At 46.1% G+C, this 25,409-nt stretch overlaps 1 protein-coding gene across 3 annotated transcripts in view; it reads right to left on the bottom strand.

The window, feature by feature from the left end:
* Positions 1–25,409, bottom strand: part of TSHZ2 (teashirt zinc finger homeobox 2) — a 431,469-nt gene that overhangs the window by 166,286 nt on the left and 239,774 nt on the right. The window contains exon 2 of one of the 3 annotated variants that reach the window (XM_059407254.1): positions 7,781–10,856. In XM_059407254.1, the coding sequence (XP_059263237.1) occupies positions 7,789–10,856 (3,068 nt within the window). In that variant the 3' untranslated portion in view covers positions 7,781–7,788. Of the gene's footprint in view, positions 1–5,843; positions 10,857–25,409 lie in introns of those variants that run through there. The other 2 variants (XM_059407255.1, XM_059407253.1) reach the window with 2 other exon arrangements.

Here is a 25,409-nt window from a genome sequence, read left to right as displayed (position 1 = left end):
GTCATAAACAATTAAACATGACAAAATCCTCTGGTGAACAAAAATAGAATTATTTGACTGTGAAATCAAGTAATGTAGCATTGAAAATAACATCACCTGAAACATCTTTTTTTTCTCCATAGATGAACAAAATACCAGATAAAACCAGGCACAGTGAAAGTGCCAATTTGCTGGAGGGCCCGGGAGGGAGAAAGTTGTCCATGTCAAAGATCTGGCCTTTCGGGATACTGAAACTTTTTTTTTTTTTTTTTTGCCCCCCTCCACTTCTCTCCCCTGCCAGTAACTTGGGGACACGTTCCCACCTCACAGTCTGGTGCAGCGCCCCATAGAATTTAACCCCAGAGATACCAGAAAGACGCTAGGAGAAGTTTCAGCCAAAACTCTGGCTTGAGGTCAATCATTTCTTTGCCCAGCCCTGATCTCAGGTCTACCGCGTGCTAGCTCTGTGAGCCCGGGGAGCACCTCACCTGTCTGAGGACCGGTTTCCTCATCCGTAAGCTGAATGGCATTATCTTTCTTTCTTTGCCGAGTTTTAGGGTAAGACTGATTGAGGTAGTACACACATAGACCACCAGAGTACAAGAGCCGGGATATCATAAATGCACAGTAAATGTCAATTCTCTGTCAGGATCGATCATGGCGAGAACAGTGGCGGTAGCAGACGCTGCCAAGCACTGTTTTCTTACCACATCTAATCAACATCATCACTGCCACTATCTGCCCTGGGACTCCAGTGTAGACCTTCCTAAGCAGGGCATAGCCACTGGCGAGTTTGGACGGTACAAGTGGGATTTTTCAAGGTAGCTGGTGGCAGAGAGAAAAAAAGCAGAACCAAGAGGGAAAGAAATGCAGGTTAATGCTATATCCACCTTTTCTCGGGCACCCCAAACCACCCCCCATACTTCCATGCCTCCTGCCACCCTCCAACCATCCAGAGCTGATTTAATTAAGTCTGTCCTCATAGTCTCTCCCGATTTCCTCAAATAAAATGGCACAATCCATCCCACATCTTGATCTAAGCCTTCAGCAAACACAAGGGGATTGTTTTGAGGCAGGTGATCAAGAGGTGAGGTGCATCGAGCGCCGGCTTGGTGGGCCGGACCCGGGGCGGAGCTCTGTCCCTACAGGATTTCAGCTAGTCTGCAACACAGGCAGGAAGAGGAAGAAAGGGCCTGCATTTACCTCTCCCTGGTCTCTGCCAGTCTTGCTCCTCAACCTGGACATGGATTTTTTTTTTCAAGTTTTCACAGCATCGCTAAAAGATGACCCCAAAGAAATACCCTCCATGCCTAAATATATGCTATACCTCCAGCAAGTAAGAAAAACCACACCAAACCTAACCAAAACAAACAAACAAACAAAAACAAATAAAAAGACCAAAGAAATAAAGACCATTCCAGGAAAAACTACCACCAGCACTCTCCACGGAGTCCCGGCTTCCTGGGCTCTGGGGGCTTGTGTTCTCGACAGCAGCACAAAGTTCTCTAAAGGCCCCCAAAGGTGACTGCGCCTTCGGCTCCCGGCAGCCCCCTTTTCCCTGCCTGGTGAGCCTCCTGTAACATTTACACTGGATTTAATGGGAGGACATGACATGCACTGATTTCCAACCAACTCCTGTTTTTTCAGGGGAAGCGTCCGGAAAGCCAGCAGCGGCACATCACAGCCTCTTCTGTTCTGGTACCCCTAACGGGATCTCCGTGGCCCACATATCATGGAACACACCGCCCTGCGGTTCCTGCAGGGCGTGGCATCAGAAGTGATTTAAAATCCCCGCATTGCTAAAATGCATTGTTCTTCATCAAGTTGAGTCATTTTTATGTGATGTGTCAAGCTCTCTAACAAATAATTCCTGCCAGACAAATCAAGTTCCTCGTCTTAGAGCCGTGGCTAAATAGTTTATAGCTTTAATCTGCTCACCGAGGTGTGCAGTCTATGACAGTAATTATAAATGCAAGGAGAAATTATAGCTGAATGCTTTAACTGCATTAGGAGCCGTTTGATGAACAATCATGAGAGCCTGCTCGGTTCCAACAATAGAGGGCAAGTTAGTGTCAGTGCATTAGAGAGATTTCAGTTCTGCATGGCTTTGCCTCCCATTTACCACAGAATGTCACTTGTCTCCTATAAAGTAAAAAAAAAAAAAAAAAAAAAAAAAAAAAAAAAAAAACACCGTGGAAAGCTTTAAACTTGATAGTTAAAAAAAAAGACAAAGAGAGAAATGCAGGGGAAACTGTTTATCATTATGACTTCTCCTCCTCCTTCTTCTTCTTCTTTTCTGCCTGTTTTGTTTGGCGGCTGGTTCGGTTTCAAATTAGTTCGTTGAAGGTAGCTGCTTGTTTACTTCCTAGGGGCCTTCCAAAAAAAACCATCCCTCCTCAAGCCATTGCTGTGAAATCTCTATAGAGAAAGACTTCTTTAAATGAAGGGGCGAGTTCAGAATCCGCTGGGCAGATGCTCCAGGAACTGCCGTGTGTCCCCCCCACCCCCCGCCCCACCCTCGTGAGGTCCTGCTCTCCATCTGTATCTACCTAAGCTAATGACACAATTCAGCTCTTTATTTTCCCCTCCTCACTTTCGCGGAAAGACGTTTTTAATTTAGCTGAAGAATTACACAAATGTATTTTAAAGACATAAATCCATATAAAAAATATGAGCTAATTAAAACATTGCACTCCCTGTCGCTCATGGATTTTCAATTTAGCGAAAGAAAAAAGAATTGCATCTGGTTAAATGAAAAGATGATACTGATGGCAGATTGGAGTAAATGAAAAATAATGTTACTCTATATTAAAGCACCAAATTATACACGTCAGGATTGAGATTTCGAAGGTTCCCAATGAGGGGGACAGAGCAACAGAGAAGGGGACCGGCGATTCGCGAGGGACGGAAGCCAGATCGCTTGCATAAAATGGAAACATTAAAACAGATGACACATTTGTTTCTTGCTGTGTAGGAAATACATGAGTCTTATAGCTGACCCTGTTTCTGAATTTTCATTTTGTTTCCCCTAAATGAGAGTTGAGAGTCAGGATGAGGATCAAAAAAAAAAAAAAAAAAAAGAAAGAAAAAATCCGGTAAGTGTATATTTTCACTGGAATTCGGGTCATTCCTTGGTTGGATGCTATATGGTAAATGTCTAATTGGCTGACTGGCCAAGGACATCACAGTCAGGATATTGAGGATGCTGTGCTCTAGGCTGTGGGCCAGACCAAGCCCCTGAGTTTCCATATTCAGTTTGCCACTGGAGCCTCTGAGAAGCTCAGGGGAGCTCTTGCCTATCTCTAGCTCATGTGTCAGGATTATAGCCCTGTTTTCCATGTGGCCATGGGAGCATCTAGAAGCCATCAAGCAAGGTGGCAGAGAAGCCAAGAGGCAGAAAAAGGTGATGAGTGCGGAACAGTCCTAAGCTGGAGTCCCTCTGTGTCCTGACTGCACACTCAGGGACAAATCACAAAGCCCTCAGAGCTCCTTGCAAAATCAGAGTGGCATGAATCACCATGCCTGGCCTGTGGAAGACGCCCGTAAGTGGGAGTTTTGCTGTCATTTGCTATCATTATGATCAAACTGCAAGCTGAGGGTTCCGCGGGGGCATCTGGAGAGAGCCCACAGCTTCTACACACTTCAAGTGAGCCTGAAGAACACGGCAGAAACCCGCGGGCATTGTGGAGGACTAACTTTTCCCATGAACCTACTAGTTGCCAGGCTTCTTGGAAAAGAGTTACACAGGCTTATTTAATTTTCACAAATTTTCTAAGAGGGGAGCACCATGTCCCCATTTTACAGACAGAGAACTGGGCCATGGCTTAGGGAGGGAGGATGAGTTAGGATTTGCACCCAAGCCCGAGAGCCTCGGCAGCCAGAGGAAGCATTAACATCACAAGCCCCCGAAACCATCATTCCCTCGGGGATCGGGCAGATGCCCACCCCCCCTTCCTCCATTCAGCGTTTACCCCGGGGCCACCCGTCTGCGTGTCTACCACGAGCCTCAAAGGCAGATTCTTATTCTGGTCACCGGTTTATTCCCCGGGATCAGCGCGGTGTGGGGCCTGGAGAGATGGCCTTCTGGATCGGTGATAACGCATGAGCGAGGTTATGCGACTGTAGGAATTCAGGCAGAATCTCTCTGCCTCCTTTTTCTCCCGTCACACGGTTGAATCCACCCCTACCTTATAGGGCCGTTTTGTGAGAATCAAGTGGAATAATGTTTGTAAAGCACTTGCCGCAGGGCTGGCACATTTGGCTATCATAATCAGCATGTCTGCTAGTTCACCATTACACAGCCATTGCGGAGCAGAAGCTGGTGCGTAGTCAAAGCAAACCTATGTCTGTTGTAAGATGAAAGAAACGCAGGGAGGCAGGGAGGGAAGGAGAAATATTTATTTAATGGATGAATGAAAGGGTGATGTATCTTATAGACATTAATTAATCCAGCCCTTTGCTTTCTCCAGAATGCCATAGAATCCATATTGTTAGGGTTGCCAGACTGAGCGAGTAAAAATACCGAATGCCCAGGAAAATCTGAATCTCAGATAAACAATGAGCACCTTTTTCAATACAAATATGGCCCCTGCGACGCTTGGGACGGCTTCTTCTAAAAACTTACTTGCTGTGTATCTGAAATTCAGATTTAACTGCGTACCCTGTATTGTATTTGGTAAGTTTAAATGCTGTTCACCCTGAATGTCAAGTCACCCAAAACAAAGGTGGCAGTTATTGGACTAGAATTCATTTTTGCCCCGAATTTCAAGGCTAGGTGTGCTTTAAACTTGTATACTGTATTACACGATAATGACTATAATTTCAAGTCCTTGTGCATTTTAGACTCATTGATTTGCTCTTTGTTTAATTCCTATTATTCGAGAGCGTGTGGTTTTTAAAGGTATATGCAGATACTTACTGAAATCGTTTTAGATTACTTCTGTCCTAAAATAGGGATGCGCATTTAACATCATCTAATTAATTTTTAATGAAAAGTTGCCTTTAATATTTGGCAGAGCCTTTAGCAGGATTTATGACCTATCTAAGAAAGGAAAGGAAATTCAGGCCAAAATTTGCGTCCCACAGAGAACAGAGATAGGGCAAAGCTCCCAAATTTTCCATAACATCTTGACCATGCTTTCTAAAACATCATGTCATTTTGTACAATTTGCGCTATCATGCATACCAACGAAAATTAGAGTTCTGGATAACAGTGATCTCATTTTGTGATCATTTAAAAACCTATCCGGTTAATTCTAAGCAGTGGACAAGGTACTGTGTGGATGCTGTCCTAAGGGAGGACCTCAAGGGTGAAGGAATTCTTCCTGTGTGGCCAGAGGAATAGAAAAAGTCCCCCTCCGTGCAAATGTGGGAGCTAGTCAGGCAGACTGTAATGTCTTTAGTATTAACACAAACACACCATGCACACACACCATTTTTTGTGTACACATAACACACGTATACACCTATAGTTCTGAATGAGTCTTAAATACTCAAACTTTCTTTTTCCTTAAATACTCAAACTCAGTCCTATTTCACGAGCACAGCGTCACGGTGTTTATCTAAGAACGGAGCTTTGGTTTCATATAATGGTAGCTCTCTAACGTGGGGCCTCGGAGGTCCAAATCAGAAATATTTATTTTGTACACATGCAGAGGGATGAGAAAACCTTAGCCATGTGTTTAACAGATTTGTTAAGTGCCTTTTATGTAGGTTTTTCCAAATGACCAGTTTACCTTTGCTTCCTGAACAGACATACATGTTTCATATTTTGACTAAGGCTTTCTTTCTCTCCCATCTTTCTATTTACGTATCTCAGTGTTTTGGCAGTGATATTAATTTTTTTCAAAGAATGATTACAGACCTAACAGGTGGAAAATTGGTCTTTATTGTAGCACAAATAAACATTCCCTATTTGTCCTCTTCACCATGGTTTGGACCTACCACTATGGGATTGGAAACATCTCTTCTCGCTGGGTATTCTGTATATATCCACCCTTTTTTTTTTTTTCACCAGAAAAGTATAATAGCAAGTTACATACGATATAAAATGTTATATAGCAAATAAATAGAATGTTGCCAAGCCCCAAGCTCACTTATAGAATTTAATAGATGAATTTTGGCTTTTCTTTCAATGGTGTGAGCTGAACAGATCATGCTTGGAAAGCAAGAGATGAATCTGCTAGTAACACATTTTAATTATCATGATAAAAACATGCAAACAAAACAACAGTCTTCATTTGGACCCAAGGAGCCGTTAGTTATAGGATGGGGTCCCCTTTTATCAGAAGCTGTTAGATCTTCTCAGTGAGGGGACAGTCCCAGATTTTCACCCTTTATTTCCTCTTGACCATCCTCAAACTTGGCACCCCCCCCCCACCTGGCCGCGAGGTGAACCCAAAGCCACACCACGGAAGTACCTCTCCTCTGCCTGGAACTCGGCTACGGCTCACACTTTTGTGGCTTGATCCAAAAATCTCCTATTTAGAAACAAAAGCTCTGACACTAGGGGCTAGTGAGGGCTTATATGTTACACTGACTGCTGATACTCTTACTGTGAAGTGACCCAAAGAACAAATCGGTCACCTCGCGTGATGGAAACTGGACTCGAACGTGCGGAAGCTTTAAGTCAAGTCAGGTCCCTGTCCGTGGGGCCCGAGGGGGAGGACAACCTGAGTGCGTGTGGGGGCCCCTAGGGGGTATCATGCTGAGAGAAGGAAGTGGACAAAATACAAAAAAAAAAAAAAAAAAAGAAGAAAAAAGAAAAAGAAAAAAAAAAAAAGAAAAAAAGAAGGCGATGAAAGGAGTATGTGAAGGACCCAGCCTGGAAAACATCTGAAAGCGGCCGGTGGGGCCAAGTCTGCCAACGTATTTGACCTTGGCTTCTGTCCTCTTTCCTGGAGGTGACATAGAGAGTCTGGGCACTGGTGACTATACAAGGCACAGAACTTCTATGATACATGACACAGATGAACTTGAAGCTGTGGGACCGACCCCATGCGCATCAGCAATGGGTGTTCAGAAAGTCATCCGTTTCTTTAGGTAAAGGAAACTCAAGGGTGTGCAGTTCAGCTACCTTGGTTAAACGTGGACGCTGAGAATAGTCTATCTTAAAGCAAACCAGAGGACGAGAGAAGAAAACACGCTTCCTCTCTCTGACCTCCGTGTTCTGTAGAGCATATTTTCCTGCCGTCTGACTGACTACACAGGCAGAAGCTTTTTCCCAACAAACCTAACGGAGGCAAGAAACAGAGGGATGGGAGAGAAGGGAGCAACCGGCCCGAAAGGAAGCTGCAAAAGCATGAATTACAAGTAATAATAATCATCAAGTTCACGAGCTGCTGGAGCGATCTCTGCATAGCAGCTGCCCCCAGGAACTCTACAGGGTTCGTCCTGCGGCTCACCCTTCGCTCCAGTCTAAGTCATTAGCATCGCTATGGGAAGGCGAGGGGGTGAAACGGGACAGCGACGGAGTCCGCACGTATTAACTAAAACGAGGTGTAGCCTTGGCTGGACCTTCAGAGCTGGGCCCTGGGTCAGGAAGGAGGTCACGTCCCACGCAGCGGGGCTCTGTGAACTCCAGGTCTCTGAACCCATTTCCTGCTACTCATCACCGACCCTAACCCGGGGACAGTGAGACGCTTAGGACTTATGTTCTAGTCTCTCATACCAATAAGTCCTATTCCAGCAGGCTACTGTCCTCTTGGTACCGAGACACATGAGCTGCCTCTACACGGACCCATCTCCCATCAGGACGTTCCTCACAAGGCTACTGGGCCATCACCTGGGAGCAAACCCGTACCTGCAGAGCTACTCTTCATCCACGTCCGTTACAAACTGTGAATGGTGCTCGGGTGACTTGCTGTGCGTTTTGCTTAGGTGGAGTTTTACCGCGTGTTTGCTCACAAATGTCCGACAGCACAACTTACACTTGAATTTAGAGTCTGTATCCTCTTCGCCAGCTATGGTTTCCGGAGACCTCTGAGCCGACGACACGCGGGAGATCTCTGGTTCCGCCTTGCTTTGCTGCTCCACGGCCACGCGGGTCATGTCCTTCATTTGGAAACCCAGGTGCGACTCTAAGTGACTGATGTAGGTAGAAGGCGTTCTGAACTGGGAGGCACAGTCACTGCAATAAAAGATAGGGTGTCCCTTGTCCATGTTTTTCAGAAACTTCGTCCCGCCCGTTTTCCTCAGCTGGTACTTGACGTTGGCCAGCCAGTGGCTGATGGTGGTCATGGAGAGCCCCGTGAACTTGGAGATCTGCATGCGCTCCTGAGGGCCCAGGTCGGAGAGCAGGTACTTGCCCTCCGACGTCTGGAAGAGGCTGGAGGCGAACTGCGCCTGCAGAATCAGGAGATGCTGAGGGTTCCAGTTGGACTGCCGGCCTTTCCTCTTATGCAACGTCGACACCTCGCTGGAGACGTCCTCGAAGCGCCGGACATCCATTTCCAGCTTCACGGGGGGCCCGCGTGAAGAAGCGGCGGGCTTGGGCGTGGTGGCCTTGGGGAGGACCTTGACCATGTCGGCGATGTCAGACAGAGCGTGCTTCTGAGGGGGGGACGTGCAGGATTGTGCTTGCGAGGACTCGGCTTTCTTGCTCTTGGACTTGGTCAGGTCGATGGGCTGATCGTTGCTCTCGAACAGGTAGCGCCTGGACACGCTGGCCGGCCGCGTGGGGGCGGGACTCAGGCCCTGCTTGTCCATGACGCTGAGAGCCGACTTGTGGAACATCGAAATTGTGCTTGAGCTTGGGCTGGAGCAGGAAGGGGAGCGCAGGGGTTCCGTGGCCTTGCCCAGGTGGTTGTTGAGGACGGACTGCAGGGCGCTGAGCGGGTTGATGCACGGCAGGGCCGGCGCCCGCGGGGGGAGCGTGCACCCGTTGCTGAGAGAGGGCGTGGGCTCCAGGGTCGGCCGTTTCTCCGGCTCGCCGCCCTCCTCCCCCAGCCTGGCCTCCTCCTTCAGCAGGCAAGGCTCGGCCTTCTTGGATTCCGACGGGGTTTCGCTTTTGGCGAAAGCGTCCCCATCGCTGTGGCTGAAAGGCGACGCCTCCTCCTGGGGGCTCTCTTTCCCGCCCTCCTTGGCGGCTTCCTCTTTGTCGTCCGGCTCCTTCTTCACTTGGGTGTATGGGGCCAGGTTGGTGGGCACGGAGACCAGCGGCATCACTTTCCACTTGGGGGCAATGGGCCTCAGCTTGTTGGGGAGGTTAGGCCGGATCTGCAGGACCTGGGATCCCAGGGGCAGAGCAGGCTTGGCGCCCTCGGACAGCTGGTAGGCTGCGTGGATGCTGGGGTACGCGCTCCAGCTGGGAGCCCCGTTCTGGGCCTTGTTGATGGCTGTGGTGACGGTATTTTCCAGTGACTTCAGAATGTCCCCTCCGCCCTTGGAGCCGTCCTCCAGGTCCTCCTCCCTTAGGTACTGATATTTCACCGTGGGGTCTAACGGCTTTTGCAGGGGATCGTCGTACTCCTCCCGTTTCATGCCCTTCTCACCCTTATTGCTCTCCTCCGGTTTCTCCTTCTTGCCCTCTTTCTTCAGCTCAGGGGTTGGGGCTGCCCCCTCGGAAGCGGAGTTACCCGAAGGCTTGGGAGCAAGCGAGTCACTGCTCGGGGCGTCAGACAGCGACTGCATCTTCTCCACGGCCAGGGGGTCCAACACCAGCTGCTTGCCCTTCTTGGAGGCCGAGCTGGTGACCTTGAGGAAGTGGCCGGTGACCATCATGTGGGTGGTGAGCTGCTGTAGGGTGTCGTGCGAGCTCCCGCACTCCATGCACTTGAGGATCTGGGACTTGCAGGCTTCGAACTGCCACGTGTAGCTGGCGCCGTTCTGGTAGCCATAGCGGTTGTTGGAGGAGAGCTGCAGGCCGGTGGGCTTCTGGGAGGAGAACGGGTCCGCCAGCGAGCCCGTGGTCGAATCGGGGGAACACGGCCGGTTGACGTCGAAGACGCGCTTCTTGGCCGGAGTGACCATTTTCGAGGAAATGGTTGGGACTGGCTCCTTCAAAGGCACTTTTTGGTAATGTTTTGTTTTTATCATGTGGACGCTCAGGTCTTGGAGGGAATCGAACGAGTCGCCGCAAAACATGCACTTGAGAACCTTCTGAGCGTCCTCCTTGTCCATATCCTGGAAAGCCCGCTTCCGGGGCTTCGAGTAGCTGGCGGGGCGCAGCTTGTCCTTCTTGCGGTTGTCATCCTGGTAGTGGCCCGTCTCGTTCATGTGCACGGTGAGCTCGACCAGGGTGTCGTAGGCCGCGCTGCACTGTCGGCAGCGGAACCGGCTGGCCCCGGTGAACACCGTCCCGCACATCTTGCTGCTCTGGCGGTACAGCTGCACCGAGCTGAACAGGCTGGGCTTCCCCACCGACCGGGACGGCAAGTTCTGCTGGAGGCTCTTGGACAGCGCGTCCTGGTGCCAGTCGAAATCCGTCTTGCTGCTGCCATTGCGGGTGTCGCAACTGCGCCGCTCGCCGCTGGACAGCTTGAAGCCGAGGCCCAGGCCCGACCAGTAGGAATCCGACAGGATGTTGGCATAGACGGCGGTCATTTTATCCATGCAGTTGTGGCTTTCGTTGGGCAGCTTGGGGTGCACGCCGGCTTTCTGGTCCGAGGCATCCTGACCGCAGACGCTCTTGGCGTCCGACACCGGATCGCTGGCATCGCTCAGCAGAGACTCGTTCTCCGCATCCTGGTTGGACAAGTGGCTCCCGGGAGAGTTCTGGTAGCTGAAGCAGCCCTTCTGCTCTGGGCCCGTTTCTAGCTCCTCGTCTGTCCCCGGGTCATTGCTGCCCTGAAACTGAGCTACTGAACGGCTGTCCTCCTCTTCCTCCTCCTCTTCTTTTATTTCCTCCTCTTCCTTCAGCTGTTCCTCCTGGGCATAGCCTGCGAAGGAGAAGAAGAAGAGATGTGGTAAGATGACAAGTGACCTCTGCCGACCCAAGCTCCCCATTGAGACTCAGCGCTTCCGAAACGGACGGGATAGCCGCGGAATTTACGTTTTTGTGAACTGCAAGCCACGGACACGGGAAAAAGCCAAATGATATCTTTTGTGCTATCTCATGTCTTTGTTTTTAATTGATAGAGGAGTCATGCATCTTTTAAATGCCCAGGGTCCCAAGTTAATAATTTTCATACTTAAGGGGTATCACTCCAATGCTCCAACAGTGGGACAGTCTCTAAGTCCATAGGTAGGACTTTCAAGAAAGCTGGGTGGAAACTCCAACCCTACAAAGACAGATCTCTCTAGAGAAGGATGTTGGCTCATAAGAAAACTAAGACTTGACTCTTAGCATCTCTGTGGTAGGGTTCCTCAAGACACTGGGATATACTGGCATACAATTTCTTAATAAATCATTGTTGAGTGCTCACAGGTAATTTAGATGCATGGCCATTATATTTTTGATAGCCAGTCTCTTTTTGTTATAACATTTTTATTTGTAGAGAGTCACACAGCAGAAAGAGAGATTATGGAGTATTGAAGGAAATCTTCCATTGATAGCTGAAAAATTATGTAAGCTCAGCAAACATAATGATTTTAAAATAATAGCAAATGATGTCGGAATGGGAGATTTGGGGAATATCCTATTATTCTCAAACAGGTTTATGAAGACCTTTTCATACAAGGCTGAAAATGCCCTCTCGATCTTGTGCCTGTAATTTCAAATGCTTTGTGATTTGTGGGTACCCGTCATGAGATGCCAATTATACGTTTGATTTGTAGATGCAAAATGCTATTGGAGATGCATGCCTTCCCTTCTCTGAGAGGATTTAGGGCCAGTAATTGCATAGGGAAAATGAAGGCATGAGAGAGCGGGTGCAAAGGGAATTAATGGGCAAATATCCATCAACAGATATGGGGAAAGTGACTATTTATGCCCATGTGTTCATTTCCTTCACCTGGCCTTTTCAGAGCCCCGTGGATAAAATGTAACTAAAGAAGCACAAAAGCAAAGGAGACTCAGTCTTAGATTTGCAAGGCTTGCATGATCTCAGTGCAATGTTTTCTCCCCCTGTTAGCCTCTCTCTCCCCTCTTAGTGCAGGTGGGTCCTTGGGAGAAACCCTAGGGTGGGGGCGCATTTCTGTTCACCAGCGAGAAAGCTTGAAAAAGGGAGATCAGGTGTGGAGGTCTGTCCTGGGAGGCGGGCAGAGGGATTTAAAAGACAAGTGATTTTTTTTGGTGGGGGGAGAGAGAAATAAGTTGGCTCCAGCCAGACACTCCAAAGGTTCCTGCTGTGGCTGCTGAAGATGACCATTTATTGATGAACTACTATCTCCTAGGAACTTTGCTGACCACCGCAAATGCCTTCTTTCATTTTGTGTGATTATCCACGTGAAGTGGGAACTATGACAAAATTGAGGCTCTGAGGTTAAGAAGTTTACCCAATGCCACAGAACTAGCATCTCAGAGTAATGACATTTCTCTGGTCTGTTTGATGAGAGAATCCATGGTCCTAACCACACCAGCCCACTCTCTATGACCAGCCTCACCAATAACAAAACTTCGTGGAGACCCTAAAGTTAAAGGTTCATTGAAATGTCACTAGATTGACAATCACTTCGGAGAGGAGAACTATGGGAATGCTGGAGATAAGAGCCCATGATTTCAAAGGCATTTGATATAGGGTGCCCGGGTGGCTCAGTTGGTTAAGCATCCGACCCTTGATTTCAGTTCAGGTCATGCTCTCAGGGTGGTGAGACCGAGCCCTGTGTCAGGCTCCATGCTCAGTGGGGAGACTGCTAAGGTTCTCTCTCTCCGTCTCCCTCAGCCCCTCCCCACCCCATGTGCACTGTCTCTCTCTCAAATAAATAATTTTTTTTTGAAAAAGCATGATACCATAAAAAAAGAGGAAATGAAAAAACAGTTTAGCCACTAGGTTGGTGGTTTTGCTAATTATTGTATTGTTACTGGTGTTGTGTTACTGCTTTCCTAGCAAGCTGTCAAGTTTTTCGTTAAACTGGTGTTGCTGGTCTCCAGTTCCATACATTGACTTGAAAAAACAAAAGCTACTCAATCTAGTTGGGCAACCATTCATCAGTGGTCACTGCTTGCAAGAAAAACTCCGCTTCAAACAGCTGGATGTCTACGTTAGACCCCCCCATCCTCACTGCATTTGATTTTTCCAGGACCTATTTGTATGTTTGTAAATGAGTATTTGGTATGTTAGTCATATCATTAAGTTCAAGGAGGATGCCTATTATAAAATTAATAAATGAGTTGTTACACAGCCAAGCAAAATACTCCAGAGTCAGGCAAATTTTATCAATCAAACAGGGTCACTTTTGAGAATTCGAAGAGCTTTATTGCTCAAAAACTGGGACAACACTCATTAGCCAAGGCTGTTCCAGGCCAACCGAGACATACAGTTACCACATCCCTGAGTAGTATGATCATAGCATCACAGCAACACATGCGTGCATGTGCGCACGCACACACATACACCCCTACACACGCAGAGCCAGCACACACATACACTCCTACACACACAGAGCCAGTGGGGGAGGGGAATCTATTAGGGGAAAAGAGGACTTTCCATCACTGCAATGGGTTAAGAGCACGGTTGGGTTTTACGCATCTCAGTATTTCTGGTGCCTAGCACAGGGCCTGACATTTGGTGGGAAGCAAGTCATGTTATTGTGCGTGTGCGTGCGTGTGTGTGTGTGTGTGTATAAAGGAGACGTGCATGAGTGTATGTACACGAGTGTATGTGTGCACGCACACTCCTCCCACCCCAATCTGCCCACCCAATATAGTCATTTTCACACAAGGAGAAAAGAGGTGGGTTTTTTTGCTTTTTTTTTTTTTTTTCCCCCCTGGCTGACATTTGGAAGCTGAGCTTTCCGGACCAGCTCAGCTCTCCAATCTACTTTGTCCTTCTAAATGGATTCCCCAGAAGAAAAGTCAGAGACAGCAAACGCCTCCCCCACAATACAGATAAAATTTTCTGCTTAATTAGGCATTGACATGTTTACTATAACCTTTACAGAAGAGTAACTCGTGCTGAGAGACCCTTTTTGTCTGTTTTCTTCTGCAGAACAGACTAAATCTCATGCACCCGATAAGGTAACGCATTGAAAAGCTTCATAAGAAAGTGCCAAAGCATCCGTCAAAGCTAGTGTATTTTAACGATGGCTGAGGGTTCCAAGGAGTTTTTAAAAACACATTTTAATATTATACATTTAAAGCCGTTCGCTTGACTTAAGTGTTTTCGTGTGCCACCGGCGGCTGACGCGAGGGGAAAGACAGCCAGAACATGGTGATCTGGGTACGTAATGAGTATCTGTCTCTCTCTCACTATCGATGATTTGTTTAATACGATTGCATCGTGTGTAAATCTTGGTAAAGTGGATGAGTGGCAAGTTTATTCTTATGAATACTTATTCAACAAAAGAAGATGATCACAATTATGCGAAGGCACAATGAAAAGAACTGTTCTCTGGAGAACCTCCTTGTGGATCTCAGGTTCAAGATCAAACTTTGTGGTGGCAAACATCTCCCTTTCCAACCTAAATTTCGAATCTCATCCCTTGCTGCTGCCGGATCCTGGCCACATGATGCTTGCCCATCCCCAGGATGGCGAATTCCTAAGCAAACCCTCTCAGTGCTCTAAGTGATTGACTCCACGGATGGTTTCCCTTGTACATGACCACCGCGCCGACTGTGCCGCCATTATTCTTCCCTAGGGTGAGGAAGTGGCCTTCCTGCTTCTGTTTCCTCCAGATTGTTTTTCAGAGAACAGCTAGAATATTCTTTCTCCAAAGAATAAGCTATTGGGTGGTGATATTGTTCTGTTTTAACCCCTGCATTGTTTTTGTGCTGCATTAAAATGAAATCCAAACCCTTTGCATGGTCTGCAGAGCTTGTAGGACTTGGCCTCGACCTCCCTGCTTGATTTTTCCATACCCTCATTCTGCTTTCCACGCCCGAGGGGTGACATTGTACTCGCTCCTTCCTGAACCTGCCAATCCCTTCCCTGATGTGGTTCTCTGCAGCTGCAGACCTCTCTGCCTGGAAAGTTCTTTGGACCTTCACGCTGTGATTCCTTTTCATTCTTCAGGTTGTGCTTACAGGGTCTCTTCTGGAGAAGCCTGTCCTGACCAGTCTCCCCTTCTCTGCATAACTCCAGATCACATCTCCCTGCTTACTGAGATCCGGTGGCACCCACCCGACTCTGAAATCCTCTGGTTTCCCCACGGCTTGATTCTTTCCTCCCACTAAATGCGAAGGGGAAATATTTGTCTCCCGGGAAGACAGAGACCTTGCTTCTCCCAGCACTCAGACTGCACATTGGCGCAGATCGGTGTCCACAAATTATCTGAGCGAATGAATGAATAGATCATGCAAAAGCAAAAGGATTATTCCAGTTGCAAACTCCACCCCCATGTGCAACTGTTACCTGTTACAGGCAATGCTGCCTCCCTCCCCTTCAATATAGATCAGGTGAAAATTACAACCATCCCCGACCAGCTCCTCTCAACAATAAAACCAGAACAATCCCATAATCCCATAAATCATCTTTTCAGACCAACATAGCCACCAACGTTCTTGTTGCTAGAAAGCCCTGAGCTGTGAATTTAAACTTTTAAGTAGCAAGACTGAAAAGAAGCATCAAGACTGCAAAGCATCAGAAAATGTGCTCTTAACGTGAGCAGACTTTGAGTCAAAAAAGACTCACATGGGGTCACCTGGGTGGCTCAGTGGGTTAAGCCTCTGCCTTCAGCTCAGGTCATGATCCCAGGGTCCTGGGATCGAGTCCTGCATTGGGCTCTCTGCTCAGCAGGGAGCCTGCTTCCCCCTCGCTCTCTCTGTGCTGCTCTGCCTACTTGTGGTCTCTCTCTCTATGTCAAAGAAATAAATTGAATCTTAAAAAAAAAAAAAAGACTCACATGTGGGAACTTTCAAAGTATGGATGAGCTTTGTCACGAATAAAGTACACTAGCTGCTCCACGATATAGATCCTGCAAATATTAAGCTGGTCTTCTCCTGAATTCTTGATTTTACAAAAAAAAGTCACCTGAGAAATATATTTTGCATGCTGTGAATTTTTTACCCTATTAGTATATGGTTAAAATTCAGAAATAAATCCCTAAATTTAGAAATTTTCTCTTCTATCAAAGGTTAAAAAAACAAACAAAAGAGAAACAATTTTTTTAAAATTATGATTTCAATTGTTCCAAGAATGTCTGTCTCTTCAGAATGAATTAAATGAAATTGTGCAAAATAATTCCTGGGTGGCATGGTGGTAGATAACAGATTTTTTTTTCTTTTTTTTTTTGCGAGGCATACATTTTTGTCGTTGTCTTGAAAAGCCACCATGAAGTGTTTGCTGCATAAACACTGACAGTTTTTACTTTTTTATTTTTTAAGATTTTATTTATTTATTTGACAGACAGAGATCACAAATAGGCAGAGAGGCAGGCAGAGAAGGGGAGAGGAAGCAGGATCCCCGCTGAGCAGAGAGCCTGATGTGGGGCTCGATCACAGGACCCTGAGATCATGACCTGAGCTGAAGGCAGAGGCTTAACCCACTGAGCCACCCAGGCGTCCCAAACACTGACTGACAGTTTTTAAAGGGGCAGGAGAGGTGGGGACAGGAATAAAATCAAATTCAAGAAGGTCGATTTTCAAAAAACTAAACCAGAACTCAACCAAGACCTCATTTGAAAACATATCCAGTGGTGACAGGATCATTTTCACCAATGTAGCCCACTAAATGACAGTTTAAAATCACACTAAAGTTCCACAGTGCGTAGAGCAGCCGTCGATGTCGAGGAAGGGTTCGCGAAGACTTCTCGCCGTGGGCCCCGTAGGTATGCCACATGGTGACACGGAGGAAGGCCTCCCCGTCACAAGACTCTAGTGTTTTGGTGACTGTGGTCTAGAAACCCGTGAATATGTACATTATTATTGGCACTCATTGGCACTCTGGTTGGCAGGCTGAGTAAAGAGATAAGATTTTGTTCAAGGAGGTGGAGGTACTTCCCGTGGTGGCCGGGCCCGAGGGAGGGCCCTGTGGAGCCGGGCTTGCGGGAGCCGAAGCTCTGTGCTTCAGCACGTGCCGGGCTAGAGGGCCAAGAGGGGGGTCCCCGACATGCTGCAGGAGCACAGATATCACATTCTGAGACTCTAGCTACCCCCCAGCCCAGGCTCCATCTCCCTGTAGACTGGGGAGATCGTCGAAGCTCACGTACCTTTCTAAACAGGACCATTTTCAACAGGGAAAGGACCGTTCACAGTATGTGGTTTTTCAATCCCTGTCCCACTACACACAACTCATTCATGTAAGGGTGACGTGTACACACGGGTCCAGAGAGAAGGGCTTGTTCCCTGCGGCGGAAGGTCGGAACTGAACAAAGCGAGATCCTTATTGAATGGTGGGGGGGGAGGGGCTGGGTGCAGCGGTGAGGGGTGGGGGGTGGGGTGGGGGCTTCTCCCGAGACGGTAAGTGCTCTCTAGAGACGGACCCAGAGCTTTCTGAAGGTCACTGAGAACGACGCATCTCTTTTATTATTTCCTATAGACCATTTGGTTAATGGAAACATTTTACTTGTATGCTGAGGTGCATAGCAGGTGGGGTCTGAGTGAAGCAAAAAACACATCCATTTAGTTAACGTCTCTTCTTGTGGGCACTTTTCTGAGCCCTTTTCCAATCATTTTGCACCATGAAGCTATTTTCTCATCTCGCTCTGTATCTTGCTCTGCGTCTTGGTCATCAGCGAGCAAAGGACAACGCGAGTTTACATGAGGGGAAGGGGATCCTCTGTCATCACCTTGTGGTTTGTCTGTTTATTAATTTAATCAAGAAATATTTACTTTGCAGCTACCACATGCGAGACACTTTTTAGTCAAGTTCCACCGGAGCGCCCGTCACCGGGTCTCCAAAGGCCGAGGACAGTAGAGGGATGAGTTGTGGAGAGAAGCCGGACGCTGCGAGGCTGGGATAGAACAAAGTCACGGAAGGGGAGGTGGAGGTGGCCAGGTAACCGAAGTGGGCCAAGTAGGCCAGACGGAAGAAAAAGAATTCTCAGCTGCAAAGGTGAATGTCGTTGGCACTCATTTAGATAGATGCAGGGGAGCTGCGGGCCATGGGAAATTTCCATCAGAGCGAAAGGGTGTGGGACTAGCCATGGGGTGGGGTGGTCTAAGGGCTGCCAGAATTGTGTGGCTACACCTTGCCGATGAAACCAAGTATGTCCGGGACCCACCCGACTGCACCCTCGGAACCCAGGCATCCAGGGCAGGCAAAGAGTGTGAAGATTGGGTGCGCTCTGCTGGTCCTTCTGTAGACCAGATCTTTGACCTTGATTCCTTACCACGTGGAATAAGGGTGATAGTCCCAAGCCTGCCCAGCTCATGGGGCTCTGTCGGGACACAGAAAGTGGATGGTAAGCCCTCACTGCACAAAGCTTGGTCCTTAGAGCGGCAGCAGCATCACCTGAGAGTGTGTTAGAAATGCAGACTCTCCCCCCAACCCAGGCCTACAGAGCAGGAGGCATTTCACAAGCTCCCCAGGGAATTCCTCCACACAGACAAGTTTGAGAAGCCCCACCGTGAACTGCAAAACTGTTAATTAGTGCCACAATATTTAGCAATCTGCTTCTCTCTCTCCCTGTGCTCTTATGTGTGTGTGTGGGGTACCAGCTTTGGGAGAAGACAAGGCATCTTTGAGAGGGCCAGCCCCCGTCCTCTCCAAGAGCCAAAAGATGAAATGCCTGGGGCCTTGACCACTGCTCCCAGTTTACACTGGGAAGCATGGAGCAGAAGGAAAACAAAAGTTACTGATTCAAGGACTGACCCGTTAATGAAGAACTAGGATGGCCCCTGGGCCGTGGCATCAGGCAGGTCTCCCTTCAGATCTGCCACTTACTCCTTCATGGGAAAGTTGCTAAACCTGCCGGAGGCTTCGCTTCCTTGTCTACAGAAATGGGAATGATTACAGTGTCTACTTCATAGGAAAGAGAGAAGGATCAAATACGATGACGTATGCAAACCACCAAGGCTGTAGGACAACCTCCCAACCTCCCGGGCCTGTCCGAGGCTTTTTATAAACACGGCATATCCTGACCTCCCACCTGAACCCACAGACAGCTGACATCAGTTGACTTTGGCATCTTTTTATCCCTAAATCCTATTCCAAGCCAACAGCTTTTGGGTGATATTTGCATTAGATGTGAACCAGCTTTGTATGTGTCATGCCTAAGAAAGGAGCTTCCTTCAGTTTGGGATTACTTAACATGAAATCATTCTTCCAAGAAGCCAGTGGTATGTGTGCTGGGAACTTCCACACAGCAGTGTGCAAACATCGAATAGCAAGTTGTTACGTCATTACCCATAGTGATCGTATCTGCATGCCTCCAGAAGTAAAGCAATGAACCATCCAAGGGGAAAGGTCTATGTTGGAGGCCTTGGGCTTTGCACTGAGAGAAATGACTAATGCTCAAATCAGAAGGTCTAGAAAAACGCTCTGCATTTAGCTACCTACAATATCCATCCAGTGTATAGTCTTACCGTGAAATGTCCTGGTGACAATTTTAAAAAGCAAAAGGAGAAAATATTCATGGAGGAGGGTTAGAAGGGGGCTAGTTCATCAGCTTTCTGGTGGTTCCCGTTTACAAGTCATTATCCTTATATTATCTTCACGCCAAGAGGGCCATAAATCAGAAGCAGGGGATAAAACGAAATGAAACGAAATCAGGACAAAGAAACGACACAATAGGACTGAGGCTTTCCTAGGAAATTAAGCTTTTTTAGGCTTTGACTTTTCAAGCGGGAGCAACCGTTTTCAGCAAAATGGACACCCTGATTTTCTATACATCTTCCTCACCCAGGGAGATAGAAACACACTGACATTTGTAGTTCTTTCCAGACTGGAAAGTTTGGATGGGTTTTTTTTTGTCCCCAAGAAAAGGGACATGAATCATTGTCCAGAACGACCTTCAGAAAGTATATGAAGCTGAGGTAGCATCTGTATTTTTTCAGACAATATATTCCCATTTTACTTCAAATAACATCGGCGCATACAACCCACGGAGTAAGAAGGTGATTTTGTTCCCTGCTTGCCTGGCCTGAAGTCAAATGTCTTTTCTTTTGTTTTCTTTATTTCTCTTTCTTTATCTTTTCTTCTTTTCATCCCTTTCCTTTCTTTTCCTTTTCCTTTTCTTTCTTTCTTTCTTTCTGGTAAATGCTGTTTCTTTCTCTGAAATATTTCATGCAGATAATGGATAATGACCACCTCTCTTTGTCTTTTCTCGAAGATGTCTAACTGCATTAGCCAGAACCGGAGAAATTTTAACTTGTTTCTTTTGCTAAGTTCATGGCTGTGACCACTTCCCATTAAGAAAGAGAGAGAGGGATAAAGAAAGAGAGAGAGAGAGAGAGAAAAGCTCACACTTCCCTCAGAGAAGCTGAATTGGCACTGACAATAATCTGGTCTTTGCTTTCCTGGTGAAGAGTCTTTGCTGTCCCTAGAATCTGAGGTGGAAAGACCTTATGGCGAGTTCGGCTCTAGCTTGGGGAGGATTTCCTTGTCCTGGTGTTCATCAGTTCTACAATTAATGGCTTAAACATTGGATCGTCCCTCTCTTATTTGCATTGGATTCCCCACCAAGATGATTGTTATGACCAGTCTGGCTATGGGCATCACCATTCCTTGCCATCCTTCCCACCAGGAGTTGAGCCCAGTCTCCACCATGATACAATTGGATCTAATCTAAGGTTTGGGGAAAGCTTTTAGCTCAAGCTTTCGTGATGTGCTTTCACCATTTTATTCACACGTTAGTCAAGGAAGCACTCAACATACATTGGACGGCTTCAGTAATGGAGAACTCCCAGGTTCGAGGAAGCTTATTCTCTATTAAAAGAGAAATACTAATAGCTAACATCTATTGAGAGCAAATGTTCAAGTAAGAGCCACTGGGCTAATTTTTTATATGTGTTACATTATTCGATCCCCACAACACTATATGTCTTTCCAAATCCGTGGTAACAGATGAAGGCATTGCATTGCCGAGAATGTTAATTACATCTCCAGAGGCATGGAGCTGAATTGGGACTTGAATTTGGATCTGCTGAGCTTTACAGTCTATGCTGGACTCTTCTTTCTCCCTTCACTCCCTGTATCTAATTTGTCAGCCAGACATGTCAATGCTATTTCCAAAATAAATCTAAACTCTGCACAATGTCATCCACCTCGACACTGCTGCCTTGGTTCAGGCTGCTGTTAGTTCTTCTCAGGTAGATGTGGCGACCTCCTCAATTGGTGGCCAGGCTTGCTCTCCTACAGTCCTTCAACCTGCGTGGCAGTCACGGGGACCTGTTCACTGGAGCCCCGGCTTCCTCAGCATAACCCCTCTCAGCCCCCGGGTTCACACTTCCTCATGCAGCTTGTAGGCTCTGACCTTGCCTCTTTCCATTTCACACCCCCTCCCCTCAGTGTCCCCTTGTTGACATCTAAGTCCAAATTTCTCCTACCTGTTCCTGAACTCACCGAATTCTTTACCCTTCTAAGATCTTGGAAATTCTGCTTCTTGTACATGGAAAGTCTTCCCCTTTTCTTAATTCTAATTCTTTCTCAGTCTTTTAGTGTCAGGACAAGGCCTGTCTTCAGAAGGGACATCCCTGATTACTGTAACCACCACCGACTCCTCCCAAGTCCCCAAATGCTGAAGTTATTTTCTATCTCAGCCTCCCGCTTCTTCTTGTACAGTTTTGATCTCAACTTGCAACTCTTTTATTCTCCTATTCACTTGGTTGTTTGGCTTCCCAATGGGACTTTAAGTCCCCCAAGGGCAGGTGGAGTCTATCTTGTTCACCACTGTTTTCCATGGCTATACAGGGCCCAACTTGTTCAAAAATTTGTTGACTATAGAAAAAAATGAATGAATGGCTGGATTGATAAATAAATGAGGGAGTGACTGCATCAGGAAAGGACAGTGTTCTCTGGCTGACAACCTCAGATTTTACTCATTGGTTCCAACCCACGTTCAAGCTATAAGACTTTCTAACAGAGTATCCCTTTGGGTGATTGAGGTTCAACACAGGGTGGGCTGGTCCTCCTGGGAGGCAGAAGAGGTCAGGGACAGATGGGGGTGTGGATTCAGGGCCACTGAAAAGACCCTTTCCTCCTCAACTCGGAAAACTTTCACACCCCATTTCTTGCCTCAAGCCCTACAATTAGAGTCTTGATTTGTTTGGCAGGAGGCACACGGGAGAACTCACCACTGTGAAAATGTAAAGAATCTTATCTCATCTTGGCACTTCAGGGTGAATGAGTTTATCAGATCATTTCCTGGGAGCTGGTTTTTGTAGAAGAACATGAAGCCCCAAGAGCCAACTGGTTCATCGTCCGACTCTAACCCAGGGGTCCTCAACCTGGAGCAAGTTTACCCCCAAAGGGACATTTGGCAATGTCTGGAGACATTTTTGATTGTTACAACTGGAGAAGAGGTTCTTCTGTCAGCTAGGGAATAGAGAGGGCAGGGGATGGTGTTAAACAACCTATCAGGCACACGACAGTCCCCTAGAGCAAAGAAGTACTTAGCCCCAAATGTCAATAGTTAAAAATTGCTGCAAAGTTAAAGGCATCTGCATCTTTGAGAATTAGCGATGAGGAAAGGGGATAACTCATCCTGTGTCTAGTAGTCAATGAAGCAAGGGGCTGCCTGGAGGAGAAGGTTCAGTGCTATTAAAAGAGAATCAGAAAGCAAAGCGTGGGCATCCCCTTCATGGCTATTACGTCATGGAATCAAAGAGCACAGCATGTACAGCAAGGCTGCCCAGGTTTAAATCCCGCCTCTGCCTCCATCTCCTATTGTCATCGTGAGCAAACTAACCACCTCTGTGGTTATCTTTTCATCTATAAATTAGAGGTAATAATAGTACCTGCCTCAAAGATGACTAAGAGATTTGAGATAATAGGAAAGAACTCAAATGCCTGGTAATAGTAAGCACTCCATATATGCCCACTTTCCTTATTACAAGAACAGAGACCTGGCCACAAAGAGCAACACGATGGGGCAGGATTTCTCAGGATTTTAGTATTTATTCTTTCAAGTGTTGGCTGAAGAAAAAAAAATATCCATCATGTTCTCAGCATTATTTTCAAGCAATTCCTTCTGGATTCATTTAAATTCCCTTATCAGATTGAGTCTTTTTATACTACAAGAAACAAACAAACAAAAAGTTAATGATGAAAGGGATTAGCATTTCCAAATAACTCCGGTAACTCTGTCAAATAAATCCTGACCTATTTCAGTTCTTAATTAACTAGGTTAGCTTTTAAATGAGGCAACTTATATAATAACAGCAAGTCGGATCTGGGGCCAAATCCCCACTGGACAGTTGGATGAAGCAGTTCTTGGAAACGACCCGAATTCCGGGAGATACAGAGGTCTGCGATCTTTTTGAATCGACAGTTTGAATAATCTAAGAGAAAATACACTGGGGTTTTCTGACCCTTCGATTTTAGGTGAGCATTGGTTGAAGACAGCCTTTTCAAGCCTTGTCACCTTTTCTCGCTCTCTGCCTATAAAGGAGATAGGTAAACAGGAAAAGTCTTGAGATTACTATGTGAGTGCCCCTAAGCAGTACTGAAATTAGAGGTTGTCCCAAGAGAGGGCAGGGGAAGAGGTCTCATATCTTCCAGTGGAGAACACTGATAGGTGGCTCATAATATAGCCACTATCTTGTGTTTGGTATTCATTCTGGCCTTTTTCTCTGTTTTACAAATTTTCCTCTACTTGTGTATCTTCTGATGTCGGTTCTCAGCCAGCTCCTGAACCACTCTCATGAAAGCGGAATTCCCCTAAAAAATAGTAATATCTGTGTGTGTGTGTGTGTGTGTGTGTATATATATATATATATATATATATATATTTTTTTTTTTTTTTTTTTTTCCTTAACAACAACAAAAAGGACAGTGTTCAGGTAATTGGTTAGTTTGCTTTTGGGTGTTCGAGGTAATTCTCCTTTTCTTGGAGAAATGACAAGAAAAAGAACCAGAACTTTCCGAGTTGGAGGAGGATGGTTAAGAACTTTCTCTCTTGAGAGAGAGAAGGCCAATTAGCAGGTACACCTTAGAGTTTCAAAGAAGACACTGGTGGCCTTGTTAGATCATGTCAGTTTTTTTGCTACTTAGAGATGTTGAAAAATGAACTTTGCTAATTCTTGGGCAATGCTGTTAAATCATCAGCGTTCCCAGATACATTGTCGTAAACAATGTGGTTACTCCCCAGGCTATTAAGTATGGACAGGATTGGCGCCACCCAGGTCTGTGTGGGTGTAACCTAATCACATTGTCTAATTTGTCTAACGCCACTAATCACGTTGCAGTAGTGGCGCATTTAGGTGATTTTGGCCTAACCGAAGCCAAGAGGAGCTCAACTCTCAGTCTGATCTGATGGTTAAGAAAGTAAAGGTCTCTCCCTTTCCTCCTTTCCCTTCTTATGCATAAATATATAATCGGATAAACTACTAGTAGCAATTTCCTTGAGAAATTGTTAATATTGTTTGTTATTATAATTAATTAATATTAATATTATAATTATACAATTAATGTATTTAATTAATACAATGATACAAATAAATATAATTAATGTAATTAATATAATTACAATAATACAATTAAAATTGTTCATTAATTGTTTTATTATATATTATAGTATATATTATGTATGTATTATATAATAAATGATATAATATATAGATTATAATTTCATTAACAATGAAATTGTTAATAACCTTCGGAGAAGTTAGCCCAAGGACCAAGCTAGCACACCAGAGCATAGAGCCAAGACAATTACAACAAAATGGAACTAGAACCTTGATCAGACTCCCCCAGAAGTCTGATTGTCTTCATACTTTGAAATTTCATGAGCAAATAATCCTCCTTCCTGCTTAAGATAGTTTGGGGGGCGTTTCTTGCAACTGAGAGTTTCATGATAAAGCTATCAATCTGTGCACATTTCATAGTTTTCTGGTAGCTATTAGTTTATAAATTAGACACATTTTTATCAACACATGTACCTTAGCCTTGCTATGTACTAGCATTGTTTGTTTGTTTTTTAGATTTTATTTATTTGACAGACAGAGATCACAAGTGGTCAGAGAGGCAGGCAGAGAGAGGAAGGGAAGCAGGCTCCCTGCTGAGCAGAGAACCCGATGCGGGACTCGATCCCACAAGCCTGGGATCATGACCTGAGTCGAAGGCAGAGGCTTGAACGCACTGAGCCACTCAGGCACCCCTGTACTAGCATTGTTTTATTTGTTGGTATGTGTATTCTTTTACCCTCGACAATTATGACCTTTTTGTTTGTTTGTTTCTTTGACAAAGTATAAGGTAATCTCCTTGTACTATTTTGTCCATTAATTATCCATGATGATAAGGTCAATACTGTAAAAGTTGGGATTCCTGTTCCCTGTCGAGCATCTAACCCATTAT

This window comes from Mustela nigripes, chromosome 7 (genome assembly GCF_022355385.1).
Source record: "Mustela nigripes isolate SB6536 chromosome 7, MUSNIG.SB6536, whole genome shotgun sequence".
Classification (NCBI taxonomy): Eukaryota; Metazoa; Chordata; class Mammalia; order Carnivora; family Mustelidae; genus Mustela; species Mustela nigripes.
This window is presented reverse-complemented; position numbering and strand designations above follow the sequence as displayed.